The 15,739-nt window shown below is 40.6% G+C and overlaps 1 protein-coding gene across 4 annotated transcripts in view; it reads right to left on the reverse strand.

The window, feature by feature from the left end:
- Positions 1-14,925, reverse strand: part of add3b (adducin 3 (gamma) b) — a 33,821-nt gene extending 18,896 nt beyond the window's left edge. Inside the window, exons 1-4 of one of the 4 annotated variants that reach the window (XM_058651103.1) lie at positions 6,126-6,352; positions 5,851-5,922; positions 3,043-3,281; positions 417-561 (exon numbers count right to left, since the gene is read on the reverse strand). In XM_058651103.1, the coding sequence (XP_058507086.1) occupies positions 417-561; positions 3,043-3,243 (346 nt within the window). In that variant the 5' untranslated portion in view covers positions 3,244-3,281; positions 5,851-5,922; positions 6,126-6,352. Of the gene's footprint in view, positions 1-416; positions 562-3,042; positions 3,282-5,850; positions 5,940-6,125; positions 6,353-14,477 lie in introns of those variants that run through there. The other 3 variants (XM_058651101.1, XM_058651102.1, XM_058651100.1) reach the window with 3 other exon arrangements.
- Between the last annotated feature and the right edge of the window lie 814 nt (positions 14,926-15,739).

Below are 15,739 nucleotides of genomic sequence, written 5' to 3' on the forward strand. Positions count from 1 at the left end.
CTTATGCGTAAATGAATAGGGCTGCTTTGGCCATTTTCTACTCTCGACTTTTTCCAAACATTTACATTTCTGATAAGTCTTTATGCTCCTGATAAATCTCTTCAGCTTCAGGGTGTTCTCTGACCTCGCCGGAAAAACAAAGCACCGAGGTTATTCTCGAATAATTAGTGCTGCAAACCGCTGTGACTCATTACCAAGGCTGGTCATGAGGGCAACTTAATAGAAACACTGACAATAAAGAACGCTGTCAACAGCTTTCTGCCTTTTCCAGAGGGTCACGAGAATCCTAAGAATTCCTCAGGCGACAATGAAGATATTCAGTGTGCATAATGCACACAGGCAGAGTATACAAGGCGAATGACAATCAGGTGCAAAGGGGAGATGGATGGTGCAGCAATACACGCGCTGCCACTCACTGATGGGCGACGTCAACTGGCCGGCCCCTCCCACGGTGCTCGCCATGACTAGGTCAGCAATCTGTCTCAGAGCGAGGAGACCAGTAGGGTTGTTGCCTTTCGTCATCTGGTCCTGAATCAACCCCTCCAGCTCATCTTTAAACATCTGTGGACAGAAATAAGAAATTACTTTTCTTTCTTTTCAGGGTGAGATGAGGGGAAATGGAGAAGAAACACAAACATGAAAGCTTAAGCTCTGTTAACCTCCAATACCCATGTGGTCGCACATTTCAACACTCAAATATATATCATAGGTTAAACACAGTTCACTTTTCTTAGTCCAACTACTAGGGGGTGGGAATTACAGGGTAGTAGGTGTGTGTCTAAAAAAACAACAGATTCCACTTTGAGTGACTTCACATAAGGTACAGAGTCCAACACTTACTAGCTTTAATATCTTGTCCGTTTTACATGTTTTTACTGTGATATCTAAGCGTTCTCCAAAGTAGGATGAAGGAAAGTTTATCAGAAAGTTGAAGATATGTCCAGATATTGCAGGTCTGGGATGATGTCTGGCTGTTTCCATGCTTGTGAAAAGCACTCTGCCTGGGGGCATTATAACAGAACATTTATATTCAGCCTGTCAGGTTCTGTGATTTGTTACTCGATGTATGTGGATGTAAAAATGTGCAGTGAAATTTGACGACTCAGAAACTGGAATTGGTGCCGTTCATTTTTGCAGAAGCGTTCGCTGCCTTCACTGCGGTGTAAACAAACTGAGTCATGAGACGTCCGGAGCTCCAGAGCTGATCTCTACTTTTGCTCTACCCATGAGAAAACCCCACCGTGTTTACTAATAGTAAAACGGTCTACACTGGAAATGTTTTTGCTGACCTGTTTCATGTATTTATTATTCAGTGTATACATTATTTAGATTGAAAATGCTGTATATAATTACACTGCAGTGCAGACATAAAGTGTGGATTGGAGGGACAGATTTGTGTAATATTTGTCATCAGTTATCATATTTAATCAGGTGAAGGGAGAAGAAAGAAAATGGGATAAATCCATGGTTCTCAAACTGTGGTACGTGTATCACCAGTGGTACGCAAGCTTCCTAAGAGTTGTTTCCTTTAATAATGTGCCCATTGATATAATCTGAAAGCAACATTGAATGAGTTATAACTCATTTAAAATGAGTTATAACTCATTTTAAATGAGTTTGGAGTGTGTAGAAAATGAAACGAACAAAAATTAAATTAAATAAATTAAATAATAACAATTAGTCACCTTATCTCTTGCTCTACCTTAATCTAATTCCCCTATACCAGTGTGTGTGAAGTATATGTGAGGAAGAGGAGGATGATGAGAGAGCAAATTATCTTATTTATCCTGTGAAAAGTCCATAGCTGACTTTGCTCAGCCTATTTACACCACTGTATTTTAACTTTTGTGATAATGGTGTTACTTCCAGAGCTCAATATTTTCTCAGCTGGTACTTAGTATAAAACGTTTGAGAACCACTGGGATAAAATATGGGCCAATGAAACTAATTACAGCCATCTGTTGCCCTGATTTCTAGAGCCAGTGTACACGACCTCACCTTGACCCCGTGCCAGCGCTTTCCTCAAGCAGTGTCACGGAGCACAGCGTGCTGTCAGATCCACCTTATTACCACTGTCCACAAATCACCAAACACCACCACAGACCTCTTTATAAGTCTGGGAAAGCAGAAGAGATTGCTTTAAACCTGACTATCCCTTCTTGGCATTAAGCCTGTAACAGGACTATTTTTTTCTCTCTGTGTGCTGCAGCTGAGCTCTGGCATTCTGCTTCATCCCACCACGGTTCCCATGGTGACGAGATGAAGTCTACTTGTTGGGCCTGTTATGCAATCGCAGATGAGTGTGTGCTCGCCTTAATTCCATGCACTTCACTGTGTACTGCACCACCTTGCACTCGCACCTCTCCCATTTATCATTATCCAGTCCACCAGTCAAAAATATTACGGGGTTCAGTTTCTATTTTTTTGGTTGTAACTGTGTTTAACAAGTGTTAACAGATTTTATAGGCAACAGGTTTTATGGCTGTTACACTGTTTGTCTATTTCTATGACAATACGAGACTCTGGAACTCCCTGCCAGAGTAAATAAGACTGCCTCCTCTGAATCAAATCTTCAGACATACTTTTATAATTCTGCATTTACAGATGTATAGAGTTTCGTATTTGCTATGGTTGGCTGCTAATGTTTTCATTTATTTTATTACTAATACTTGCTACAATACCCCGTGATGTACAGTATATTCAGGGTGTGCATTTTTACACATAATTTTTAATTACTGGCAATATTGGAATATAAATCTGTAAAAATTCAACATTAAAAACACATGCTGGTGGAATTTATCTCCGGCAGTGTAGCTGTACTCTTTGAGTTTGTTTAGAAAATACAAATAATTTCTACACAGATTTCTACACAGTAAACCGTGCCTACAAAATAACCTTCACATTAGAAATAAAAACCAAAGCATTTGGGTTTGTCTTAAGTGAAGGAACATCATGTCTCTCCTGCTCGAAAAGCGCTGCTTATTACTCATACAGAGAGCTTGTGTGTAGGAGGGCACTTATTCATAGCTGAGAGATACATACTGGGCTGTGCAGGATCTGCGTGACTCTCTTCTTCTGCTCCATCATGTTGAAGTCCTGCCGCAGGTCTGGCGACATGTTCTTGCAGCGAAGGTACTCGGGATCATTCTCATCGACCTGGTCGAAGTAGCGCTCCTTGGGGTCGTTGCCAGACAGGGGAAGGGTCAACGCCCTGGCCGCTTGCCTCACCTCCACGAGACTCATGTCCTGGCAGCACAGCCCCTTTGCTCGTCTTCAGGAATCTGACAAGAGAGTATAAAGGAAGACACTATGGTTAACCTTGTGTTCAGGCTGTCAAGGCAACGGGGGGCTGTTATAACAAAGATGCTGGATGGATGAATACAGTGTGGTGACTCATGTAATTACAGGGGGCACAACTGAGAGGGGGACATTGTTACATGATTGACGCTACTGTGTTGAGAATAAAGAGGATGATTTAGTCACAGCTGCTTTGAACACAACAAGAGTTTTAATTTTCTTCTCACAGAAGTACAGTGCAACAACAAAAAGATGACTCAAAACATGTTTTTCTCCCCCCACCCTCCCAAACACTAGTTTCTCCAACTAAAAAAAAACTTTACTTTCCTTGTCACATGACTTTCTTCTCTTCACAACATTGTGTTAAATTCAGTCTCTTTCTCAAGATGTGTTCCCCTTATTGTGTTCCCCTCATACCAAACTCTGACCCAAGCTGTTGCTTCAGCCACATTAATCTTATTTCCATTGAAAAACACATAAATTCTACTTGATATGCACACTGTCCAACTGTGCTTTCAAGCTCTGAGAACTGGGAAGTTTGAAAGAAAAACAAAAAAAATTGGCTTTGTTGAAAACTCAGCCGCAGTGTTTTAGTCTGGACCAGGGGAAATCATCGAGGCACAACTCAACTACAAGCTGTAAACAAAGACTAAGTTAAAACCTAATTTCGGATTCGATTTCACCTCGTTGTTGGCCGGATAACTGAATATTTGCTCTGCCTTTTCACCATTGTTATTTCCAGGGTTCCCACACCTTGGCTGACATCAAATTCAAGGACGTTCTAGGACAAATTCCCTCAAATTCAAGGACCATACGGCTTGAGATGGGAGGGCAACTTGTAAGTGCCGCTTCGCCCATATGGCGTCCACTTTTATTGATTTGCGGCACGATTCTGATTCTGCATCTGGACAAGTGATTGTCTTTGGGATCCTGGGTCAAAGTTAGTCTTTGTAATGTTCTTCGTTGAGACAGAGATCTTGGAATTTGCATTTCCCAGGTATCACGTCAATTGCTCTCTCTTGCTTAACGTTACTCGCTCATTGTTCTGTGTGGAATCTCATGGCAATGGCTTGAAGGGCATGAAACAGTAGGTGGCGTCATAACAAACAAGGGAGACATTTGTCTACATATCAACTTAACTTGCACAAAATTCAAGCAGTTTCAAATGATCCGTGTCTATTTTCAAATTCACAAACTTTCAAGTGTTTCAAGGACCCATGAGAACCCTGTAGTTCTAATAACAAGCACCCTCTATGCAGGCAACTGTTGAGGAAAGAATCACCCTCCTGTTTACACTGCCACGTGCAGCCAAGCGTACTTGAATGGTCACATGTTTTCAGGTGTGTTCTGTCTGAGTACTTTTTATGAAAACAGCATTTTCATATGAAACCATTACAGTGTGGCAGTAGCGAGCAGGGATCTCTGTTACGAGACTGAAAGTTAATGTCTAAGGAGGGTTTCATTCATAGCAAAACACATCATTTCAGAGTTAAGTGTTTTCTGCCAATTCAAACTAAAACAACAGTTTTCTAAGCTTGAACGCTGCAGGGTAGTGTGGACAGTGTGTACAGATTAGTCATCTAATGGTAAGACTGCATATTGTAACAAATGGCCAACTCCTCTTATCACCCCTAACATTCCCACACATGCCAGGGAACTACATCGAACACATGAAACGCATGCTCTGGCTGCTTTGAGACGTTGCAGAAACATGACAGTGCAAGATGGGGTCAAGGCTTATGGTGTGTTCAGTAAATCAGTCGGAAACATGGTAATATAGTGCCAACAACAGCTTATTACACATTGACGTTCATATATTACTACTACTATTGGCATCTTTTATTACATTTGTTACTTTGTATTTTTTCACTGTATTATCTGCAGTTTTTCAACTAAGAATATGTTTAGTATAATGACATTACTCCATTTGGAGACAAAATTATGCATTTGGTTGTTGCTTGTCGGGCTTTTGTGCATATCTGATGCCCATATCTAGCAATATCCTTACTAAAAACCCTTTGTGGACGATTTGCCTTTTGCTCAAATTCTATCACATTTGGTCTATTTGTAATTGTGTGTCAAGGAGTTGGTGAAAGGGGATCAATGGCATCTGTGCATCTTGTTAGCATGGTGTTATCCTCTAAACAAACATAGGGGAGGATAGAATAGCCTTTGGTTTATTCTCACATTTTCTCAGGCATAGTAACAGCCACATTATTTCTATCACTAGTTTACATTATCTGAGGTCCCTAGACGTCCTTATACACCAAGGATATACATATGAACCTTAATATTGTGGAGCAATTCTTCCTTTACTTTGGGTATGTCTTTTAGCTGGTAACCTCCACTGGTTCCCTTTTGCTGGGGGCCCCTAAAATCCCTTGAAACACCTCTGTTTGTGTGGGATAAGGTTGTGTTGAGGATAAGATGAGTGGGAAACAGCTGCAACACTTTCCCTCCTTCTCCCACAAAGCTAGCCGTAAACAAAGGTAGAGGTTGGTGTAAAGTGGCCCGTTTGAAACGGTTGTTAGCGCCTTTAGTGTCGGGTGTTACCTGGATGTGGGGGTGGTGGTGTGGTGGGGGTTCGGGATTCACTACAATCCACCAGGCCTGGAAATAAATCCGCTTCAACACACATACAACTAAAAACAACCCAGTAAAAGCAGCGTGTTAGCCAGAAAATTCGAGAAACAACTTTAACAAACAACAACAGCACGCGCTGCTGGAAGTACCGCGAGAGTAGCATGAATTCACCGGAGTTACCGAAGCATTAAAACAAAGCGAACACACACTAGTTTGCATGGAGAGACCCGCGGGTAAGAAAATACCTGAATTAAAGTGCTCCACTGCCTCCAGACGACGTGAAGTCGAGTGTCCGTGGATAAACGTGGACCTCACAGGTTTTATTTCCGATTCAGGTCCATTTTAAAAAAGATGTTAGAGAGGGAAAAAGCTGCGGGGAGTAACTTTGCTGCTGCTGCTACAGTAAAGACTCCAGAAGCCGCTGCTCTGTATGTGTGTGTGTGTGTGCGCGTGTGTGTGTAGTAGTTGGAGAGTGGATGGAGGAGGATGTGGGTGTGTTTGTGTGTGAAAAAAAAAAAAAGGTGACCATGTGACTTTATCCACCCACTACACGGCCTTTATAAATTCAGCGGGACAAAAAGAAGCGGGTAGAGTAGTAGGGCCACATGTAAAAACAAAAAAATAAGATAAAACAGCATGAATTATGAGATTAAAGTAAGAATTATGAAGAAAAAAGTCAGAAATATTATGAGAAAAAAGAATTCTAAGATTAAAGTAGGAATTCTGTGAAGAAAGTCAGAATTCTGAGATTAAAGTCGGAATTCGGCAAAGAAAGTCAGAATTCTGAGTTTAAACTCAAAATTCAAAGTCAGAATTCATGCTGTTCTATTCATTTTTCTTTCTTTCAATTATTTTTTTTTTACACGTGGCCCTAATACTAGTTCTCAAGTAAAAAAAAATCGAATTGAATTTGTGAAATATGGAAATATGTCAGGGTTCAAAGTTGGCTTGATTTTATGAACAAAAATTAAGTTATGTCAATGATAAAACAATAACACTTTTGTTGTATTTTTTTGTTGAGTTGTGCACTTAGATGAACCAAAGCGTTTCCAACACACTTTAAATCGAAGAAGTCAGAAAATATTCACATTTAAGAAGCTGAAAAATCAGAACGCTTGTTTTAATTATTTAAAAAACACCAATTATCCATAATCGACAACACTGACAGCACAAGGCAAAACGCCTCTTTTCAGTGTTGACACAAAATCACATTTGAATCAAATCACTGGAAAAAAATATCAGATGAGTCACCTCATCCTAGTCTGTCTCTGTACATGGGATTTATTCCCTCCTCCAGTTTTATTTAACTGAGGCTTATGTGTTCTCACTGCAGCTGTGTTAGGTCTTTATCTATATGACTCAGCCATATTTATGTATATATATAAGTGAAACACATGCCACTATATTTTCAAGTTATTTTGGTCCACGAACAATAGAAATTGTAAGTACTGCCTCACATCAGTACATATGATTTAAAACATTGTAATATGCATCAAACCTAACTGTATTTTTTTGGTCTTTTGCCCGTGCTCCACTCACTCATCATTAAAGTTAAAATGACCATCAACCGGCCTAAATGTGCTGCCTCTGCTCTTCTGTCCTCGCCATACATCCATGTAATGATAATATAGTGCTCATAATAACGCCGGCTAATGGAGCCTCACGTCGGTTTGCTCTGAAAAAAACACTTGAGCACAGCTTTTCTCACTCGAGTCAGTTAAATTAGGTTCCCCTGACTGTTAAAAAAAGAAAATAAGATCGAGATTAAAGGGATGGTGAAGCCGTGCAGATTTATTCTGCTAAATCGAGCAGTGGGGACCTCCTCCTCCTCCTCCACCTCTCTCTCTCTGGGCTCTTTTCTGTCTTGCTGGTCAGTCTCTCCAGAGAGTTGTGTAGCATTATTCAAATGAAGTCCATGTTTTGGTGGAATGCAACGACTCTGGAAACACTCATTTTCTCATGCGGGCTGCAGCCTCCCGTGCTCCCGCCGGCCCGTATGAGTGATTGGCGCCTTTAATCACACCCAATCAGACATGCTCACACTGATAGCTAGATTTTGAGGAGTAAAAAAGAGAAACATGGGGTGGGTGGGAGAGAAGGGGGGGGGACTGGAGATCACTGCACTGACATAACAATTCCAGGAAACGGAGTGGAGTCTGGGAGGCAGAGCAGATATGTGGACATATGGGGTTGATGTAATGAAAAGCAGAACTTTCTCACTCCGGAGCAGCGTGACCCCCTCAAACTCTGAAACCCAGCCTCCCCTGTTTCTTTGGCAGAGTTCCCACGGAAACAGGCTTAAATGTCTACGTGCGCACGAATACGTTCACGCGCCCCCACACACACGCACACACACAGCAGCCCCTGCATTCTTGCTGACTATTTGAACTTTTCAGTGAGGGCAGTCTACCTTGGAGGCATTGGTCAAATGTCAGATGTTATTAGCCGATGCCTCGTTCATAAATATTACAGATGTCCGCTGATGAAAAGCCAACCGTTGTGCTGTCACATTTTTGCCTTTTTAACTCCATTGGAAATAATGTTATCGATAAAGTCTGTGTGCAAAAAAGGGAAATGTGGAACCGTTCAAGCCTGAGAAAATGCATTATTTCAAATCCAGGAGAAGGAAGGAGGAAGGAGTAACAGGGAAGGGATTCTTCACATTTTATAGTCAGGTCATAAAGCAGATCCATCGTCTCTGTCCGTCTGAACACTTTCTCTGTGCGACACTGGTGAGTCAGCAAGTGCTAATTTGTGGAAAAAACACAAGGATGAGTCACAAAACTCACTTTTTGCGTTAGAGAAAAATGGCAAACTGCAGTAAACAGTCGAGATGAGGAACATTGTGTAAATGCTGGTAATCCCTGCCCCACACTATAGGACCATTGGCCAGATTTCGGTCCCAATCTGGCCCTTCTGACAATCGTGGGTACCTTCCACTTTTAGGCTGATTTTTTAAAGGTTATCTGTCCAAATTATACGACCTAACAACGATTTGGGACGTGAGCAGAACCCGAAATAACGAATAAGAGTTGACCGGGAACCAGGTACTACTTTTGCGTACTTTTGTTTAGAACCGTAACTTGTACAATCCAAGTTGATTCTTCTTGTCTTCTCAGCCATGACTTCATCTATAGTTTTTATGCATTTCTCAGCACAAAAAACATCGCAAACACGAGAGCTATTAACTCACGGCGTCGACAGTCCACCTTTAAATTCTGAAGTCACGTTAAATCATGCAAGTTTCTGTGAGATCCCAAATCCCTGGAGGAATCTCCTCCCTGAAATCGTTTGATTAAACGTGATTAAAGTGTGTGTGGTCTTGCGTCTTGACTGGATCGTCTTAGTCTGTGTCTTTCTCGGGATTAAAACATTGAAAATCGTTTATAATGTTGGTTGTGTTGTAGTAGAACAGCCAATAGGAACCCTCTGTCTATTTGTGAACTGCACTGTGATTGGTCGACGTCTTCTGCGATGGGAAAGAATTAGCAAACAGAGTCTATAAAGAGGTGTAGAAGTGTCTTTTCCTCTCTTTTACAACACTTAATTTACACATTATTTTGAAAGGGTATTATGTAATTATTGATCAACACTGCAAATAAAAAGTGTGTATTCCAGTTAAAATCAAGTCAGATTTGAAAATCCTCTATAGTGTGGGTCAGGCTTAAGAGAGAGAGACACTGGCTCGACAAAGGATCTGGCTGAGGTTTTGGTGGAGATTAAGAGGTCTGGACCTGCAGCAGGGGGAACATGTTCTAATAAAAACAAGTGGGAAATTCTCTTCTCCAAGTCTAAGTCATGGCCCTGTTTATAAAATGTCAGAAATGCTGCTGATTTATCTGGTTTATCTGAAAAGGGAAAAAGGTTTGGGCTGGAAGATTAGCTGCAAAAACAGTACAGGATGTATTTGTATGGGAGAGAAAGTACAAGAGGCCAGTGAATGGTTATTCTTTATGGATGTTATAATTACAAAATGGCACTAAGTAATGAGTGTGAATGCATTCACTGGAAAGTGGACTATCAGTATTTTATGTTAATAAAATACTGATTGATAAAATGATAAAACATTCACTGCAAAAAATGCCTCAAGAAAATATAACCACTATTAGGGGGAAATTACTTGTTTCAAGCAAAATTAGAAGAAAACCTTGAAACAAGTCAAATTATGATAAGTACCTTCAGCCTTAATAAGTAAATAAGTCCAAAAATTGGTGTGATTAGATAAATACACTGTATTCAAGTAAATTACACTAGTACAGATTTTCATTGTTTGCAGTATTGTCATATTGATTTTTCTTGATTTTTCTTTCATATTTGACAAATCTGTCAATTATTTTAACTGGCGTAAAAAGTCACAAAACGTTGATAAATGTCGAAAAGTGTTTCCCCAAACCTCGAGATGGTGACGCTCTCAAACATCTTATGTCCACAAATTAAAATGACTTAATTTTATTGATTTCTTTGATGTATGGAGCAAAAATATTCACATTTAAGCAGCTGAACAATAAGATAACTGGTTTCAATTATTTATAAAAACACTCAAAATAGGTTAATGATGGTTAATATAGCAGTCGATTAGTAATTGATTCATTAATGAATCATTGTGGCTCCAGCTCGTATACTGTCTCTCATATTCAATAAACTGGAGGACATTTTAAGGAAACATTTCTTTAAAAGGACATATTTTATTCATATTTGTCTCACTTTTTGTTGTCAGTACAGCAGCAGGGTTTGTGATGCCACTCGTCGATCGCGATCAGCAGTGCTGTCGCGAAATACACCAGACTCCTCTGTTAAATATGGAGAATTAAGACATTTCCCTGGTAATTGTTGGAGATTAACCCACGTTTTAAGGATCGTTAAGTCTTTTAAAACTGGTCTACAATTCGGCATTGTTTGGCTTGATTCTTGTGTTGGACGGCTCATCCTGTGACGGCACTCATGCCCTTCACTCTATGACTTTCACCACATATTTTTCCTTAAACTGTCACTTAAGCTATAATTCTATAATAATTGTAATAAAGACTTTATAAACTGCCTCTAAAACCCACGGCAGGTGATGATGATCTCAGAGAGAACCTCATGTAATGTTTGACCACAATTATATACACATTAGTTTTCATAGCTCACTTAATTCTTGGGACAGGTAATTCCAGGGCAAACTCTCACTCTGTTTCGGTTCAGTGGACGTTATTATATTTAATGTGTCAGATGGATTCTTGGCTTCAGGGATGTAAAAATATTCTGTGCAGTGAAGAGAAAGTTTATCCTTTTTCCGTTTGCCTGAATCTCCCCGTCTGCTGTTCAAGCTGTCAGGAGGAGGATGACGGTGGTCTAAATCGAGCCTCCATGGAACAGGAAACACAAGAATATTACAAATAATAATGATAACACTGAGTATATCATCTGTGCAATAACACCAGATTTTTGGAGACATCGTGTTAAATGTGTTGTTAACAATCAGGAAAGGGCAAAAAAAAATCAAGCACTCACGATTCCCATTTCTGTGATTACCAATTTTGGAATGAAGGGAATCTGTAACTTTGCACAGGTCTGTATTTGCACGGTTGCCGTGGCAACCGCTGTCTCCTGCCTGAGGCAAAGTTAGGAGGAGGAGGAGGAGGAGGAGAAGGAGTGGGTGCCAGATAACATCCACTATTACAGAGAAATATGTATGATACAAGAAAGAAGTAAAAAAAGGACTTTATCAGCTCGTGGGAATATAATTAACTTCTCATCTTATTAGCAAATGTAACGCTGATTATTCTGCCTCCTTGACTAATTCCTCTTTCTTGTGAAACTAAAATATCCTCATTAATGTTTAATACCCACCCCCCCACACACAATATCAAATCTGGATTAAAACATGAATAATTGAAATATCACATGTCGTTACAACTATTCACTCTTTTGTTATGATGAGGTAGAGATGAGTGTTTTTCGTGCCTGTTTTTCGCTGATCATTATGTCGAGAACTCAACTTTACAAGTTCACATCAGAGCACAGAGTTAGTCCTTATCCAACTTTTTCCTATACAGTCTTCTCCTTATTTGTTCTTAAAAAGAAGACGTGGTCCATTTGTTGTAGGAACTCGTAATTGTGAACTCGGATTTCCAACCATAATAGCACTTTTGTCGTATTTGTTTTACAGTTTGTGCTCATGCTTTTTCCGACTTCTCAAATGGAACGCAGTGCTGTTAGGGACAAAGACTTCCACATTCCCGTGTAAATGGAACGTAGCATTTGGACCAGCGTGTCAAATGGGCAAAAAAATCAAAGTGCCAGTTCTCCCCTTATCTGTACGAGGCGAGTCTGTCTGTCAGTCAGTATTACTAAATCATTAAATACTAAATACTAAATTATGGAGTTTCTCCAGTAAATACAATATACCAGAAGATGTTAGTGATGTTTACAACATCTATTTGTTTAAATATTTAGTCCATATTAAAATAAAGAATAGTCTTTTCTGTTACACATTTTTGCTGCTTTTCCATGATACCTGGTACCTTCTCTTAGTACCTACTCTGGCAAGGTTCGTCCGACACAAGAATGAAACCAAACAATGCCGAAACTGTAGATCAGTTAAAAATACTTTAAAAATACCTGTAAACATGCGTTAATCTCCAACAATTAGCAAAGGAAATGTCTCAAATGTCAATATTTATCATGCAGTAATAACTGAACGATTCTGTGAACAAAATCTTTTTAATCCACTGATTCTAATGATTCAGTTACACCAAAAACTACTGCTTTGACCGGCACTAGTTTGTGTCGCGTATAAAACAATGTCATGACAGTTTTGTACAGCCGTTCTATGATGACCACGCTCGCATTAAGGAGGTACTATAATAATGGAGGACGACGTGACTGATACCAAACCAAGTAGAGTCGAGTTGAGTAGTGCTAGAACTGTATAACGGAAAAGTGCCATTTACCAGCTTATGATTTCCAACATTGATTTAAACCTTGGCCCTGCGACGGACCCGCGAAATGTCCAGGGTGTACCCACGCCTATCGCCCTATGTCAGCTGAGACTGCCACGGCACCCACTGTGATGGATGGATGGATTTAAACCTCAAGCACACGGTCCATTTTTATTTGATGTCCTCCAGGACACAAATGTGGCAAGAGGCTTATGTTACCCCTCAAATACTCCGTTCATCAAAGGATTGTCACCTGGTCGGTGTCAACACCAAGACAATCCAGACTCTTTTCATGTGTCGTTCCACGCTGGTGGAATAATCTACTGAGTGCTACCAGAAACAGGGGGGGCGTCCCTGTCTGTCTTCAAGAAGCTCTACCAAGAGCATCTTCTGCCCTATAGCACTTACCGTAACCCCCCCCCTGCACCATCTTTTTCCAAGACTTCTTCTCTGTAGTTTATTCCTCTCTTGTAAGTCGCTTTGGATAAACGCATCTGCTTCATGCTTAAAAGTAAGTGAATATAACCTTCTAAAAGTTCTTGTTCTTGTGTGACAATGAAAATAAAATCTCTAGACACTAGAAACAATCGTTAGACTCTCGCGTGAACGTCACGTCTCGTGGTGCACCCTTTGGAAATCATTATTCTGTTTAGAAACAAGCTAAACATCATCGTACCTGGACCTTGTGAGAAGTGTTGGTACTGGCACCGCTTCAAGCCCCGATTTGAACCCGAAAGTGTTTACATTGTTACAGCTGGAGAGGCGTCTTCACAGCATTGGATCACGTAAACGAATGATGCACTCTCTAACGTTGCAGCACAGTAGAGCGTGGAAAGAGAGCAAGGACTCTGTTGAATTAAGCTGTCAGTGTCTTTACTGTGGTTGTCTTTGGCCTCCATGTTGGAGACGCGGTGGTTAGCGTGCGGTTTCCCTTCTGAGTGTGAGCTGTGGTGTCATTAATGGTTTCCTTGTTATCACTTTTAAACTAAAGATTTTGTGGTGATTTATCCGCGAAAACCATGACATTTACTACAACCTGGGAAATATCCAAATTCCATGGCCGTAAAAACAAAACAGTTTATTATTATTATTTTATGAAACTCATTTAGAGAGGAGGCGTCGGCGTTGTAAAACCCAATCTAACGTAACATTTGTATAATAAAGACGGCGTAAAAAGTGAGAACTGGAATCGGGAACGGTCTACCGCGCTGGGCGAGAGGCTTTGAGGTCGTGACCTGCCTTTTTGGTTTTTACGGCCGTCCATAACTCACATCACCAGGCACACACACACACACACACACACACACACACACACGTTATGAAATCCTGTGCTGCTCCAGCTCCACAACTTAAGTCAACAAATGCTTGTTGAGAGTAAAATGCTTTAAAGGGGAAGGGGGGGGGGGGGCATTAATTGAAAGCAGCTGTTTGAAGCAGAGCAGCTGCAGACTGGGCCAGTGAAGCAATGCAGATCTCCCGCTGATGTTGAAAATGCTACGAAAAAAAAAAATAAAGCCAGAAGACGGAGCCAAAATCTTATTACACATTTTAGAATAACATCGATTTCACAACCGCAATCGCCAAAGTTTGCACCACGTCACATCAAGTAGACTTGCTTTGATTTCTTTAAGCTCTGACGTTAAAAACAAAGAAACAAACAGAAATACAACTTACAGTGCAGGAGAATTCTTCCACGTTTTTGCGTCAAAACTCCCACGTTTTAGTTTTTTTTCCACCAGTTGCCAGAGAGATATTTACATTATCACTTTGAAGAGACTCATCTGGTTTTTTCCCAGAAGACTGAATGAAGAAGGAAGGGTGGTGGTGGTGGTGATGGGGGGGGGGGGGGGAAACTGCAGCTCTGCCTCTGATCTCTTGAACTCCCCCCCGGTTCCTCTTGTGACAGTGGCTGCCTATACTCACAGGAGAGAACTTGTCAGCAGAAGAAGAGTTTTCTGAGGAGGAGACCGGGCTTTCAGATGAAACTGGAGTGGACTAAAGAGGGAGGAAAAAAGAGAAAAGAAAAAAAAAAGGCAGGCACATAACTGTAGATTCCACCCACAACATGCAGTGTGTGCCGCATTCACGGCTCCACACAATTTGTGAAGGAAAACAATGTTTTTTTTCTCTTTCAGCTGCGATTACAAACGCACAAAAACTGGTATCTGACCACGGGAACTGGAGGAAAACTGCAGTGAGAATATTTCATGGTCTAAAATTTGCACACAGAGTTGAATGCTTGCCTGCTGTCACCTCCTCCCACACACACTCTCACAGAGTGAAGGAGTAGGATGTGCTGCTCTCCTCGTCTCTGTCTCTGCACCACCTGAATGTGAGCGCTGCGTGCTGTTGCTGTGGAGAAGGTAGAAAGGAGAGGAAATGTTAAACCCTATGTTTAACGAGCAGGGCTAAAGGATTTTTGAAGAAATATCTCCCTGCTGTGAGATATTTGTGCAGATGAGCGACAAACAAAGATGTCGTCTTCAGGCTGTAGAATAAGACGTGTACAGATCGAGATAATAATTTGTCTAAAGATGCTATTTTGACACACATTTTGACTTTGTAGAAGACTTTGTATCTCTCTACAATAGCCATGTAGTCATGTAAATTCATAATACTTTTGTCTCTTTCAGTTCACAGAACTCCATATTTATTTATTGCACTCCACATACAATTTCATTCTATTTTTATTCTATTCTATTTTTATTCCTGTGTGTCTTGCTGCTGCTACACTCTCAATTCCCCTGTATGGGAATAAACAGTTTTGTCTAAATCTAGCAACTGACTTACAACAATAACACTGTGTATACACTTCTCAGCCAGTTTATAAGGTACACCCATATAACCACTACAGACGCTAGATGTGGATCAAAAATGTTGTGATATATTGTCGTCCTTCCTCATGCAATATGATATTCGATATACCAGAGCAAATA

This window comes from Solea solea, chromosome 15, assembly GCF_958295425.1.
Source record: "Solea solea chromosome 15, fSolSol10.1, whole genome shotgun sequence".
Lineage (NCBI taxonomy): Eukaryota > Metazoa > Chordata > Actinopteri > Pleuronectiformes > Soleidae > Solea > Solea solea.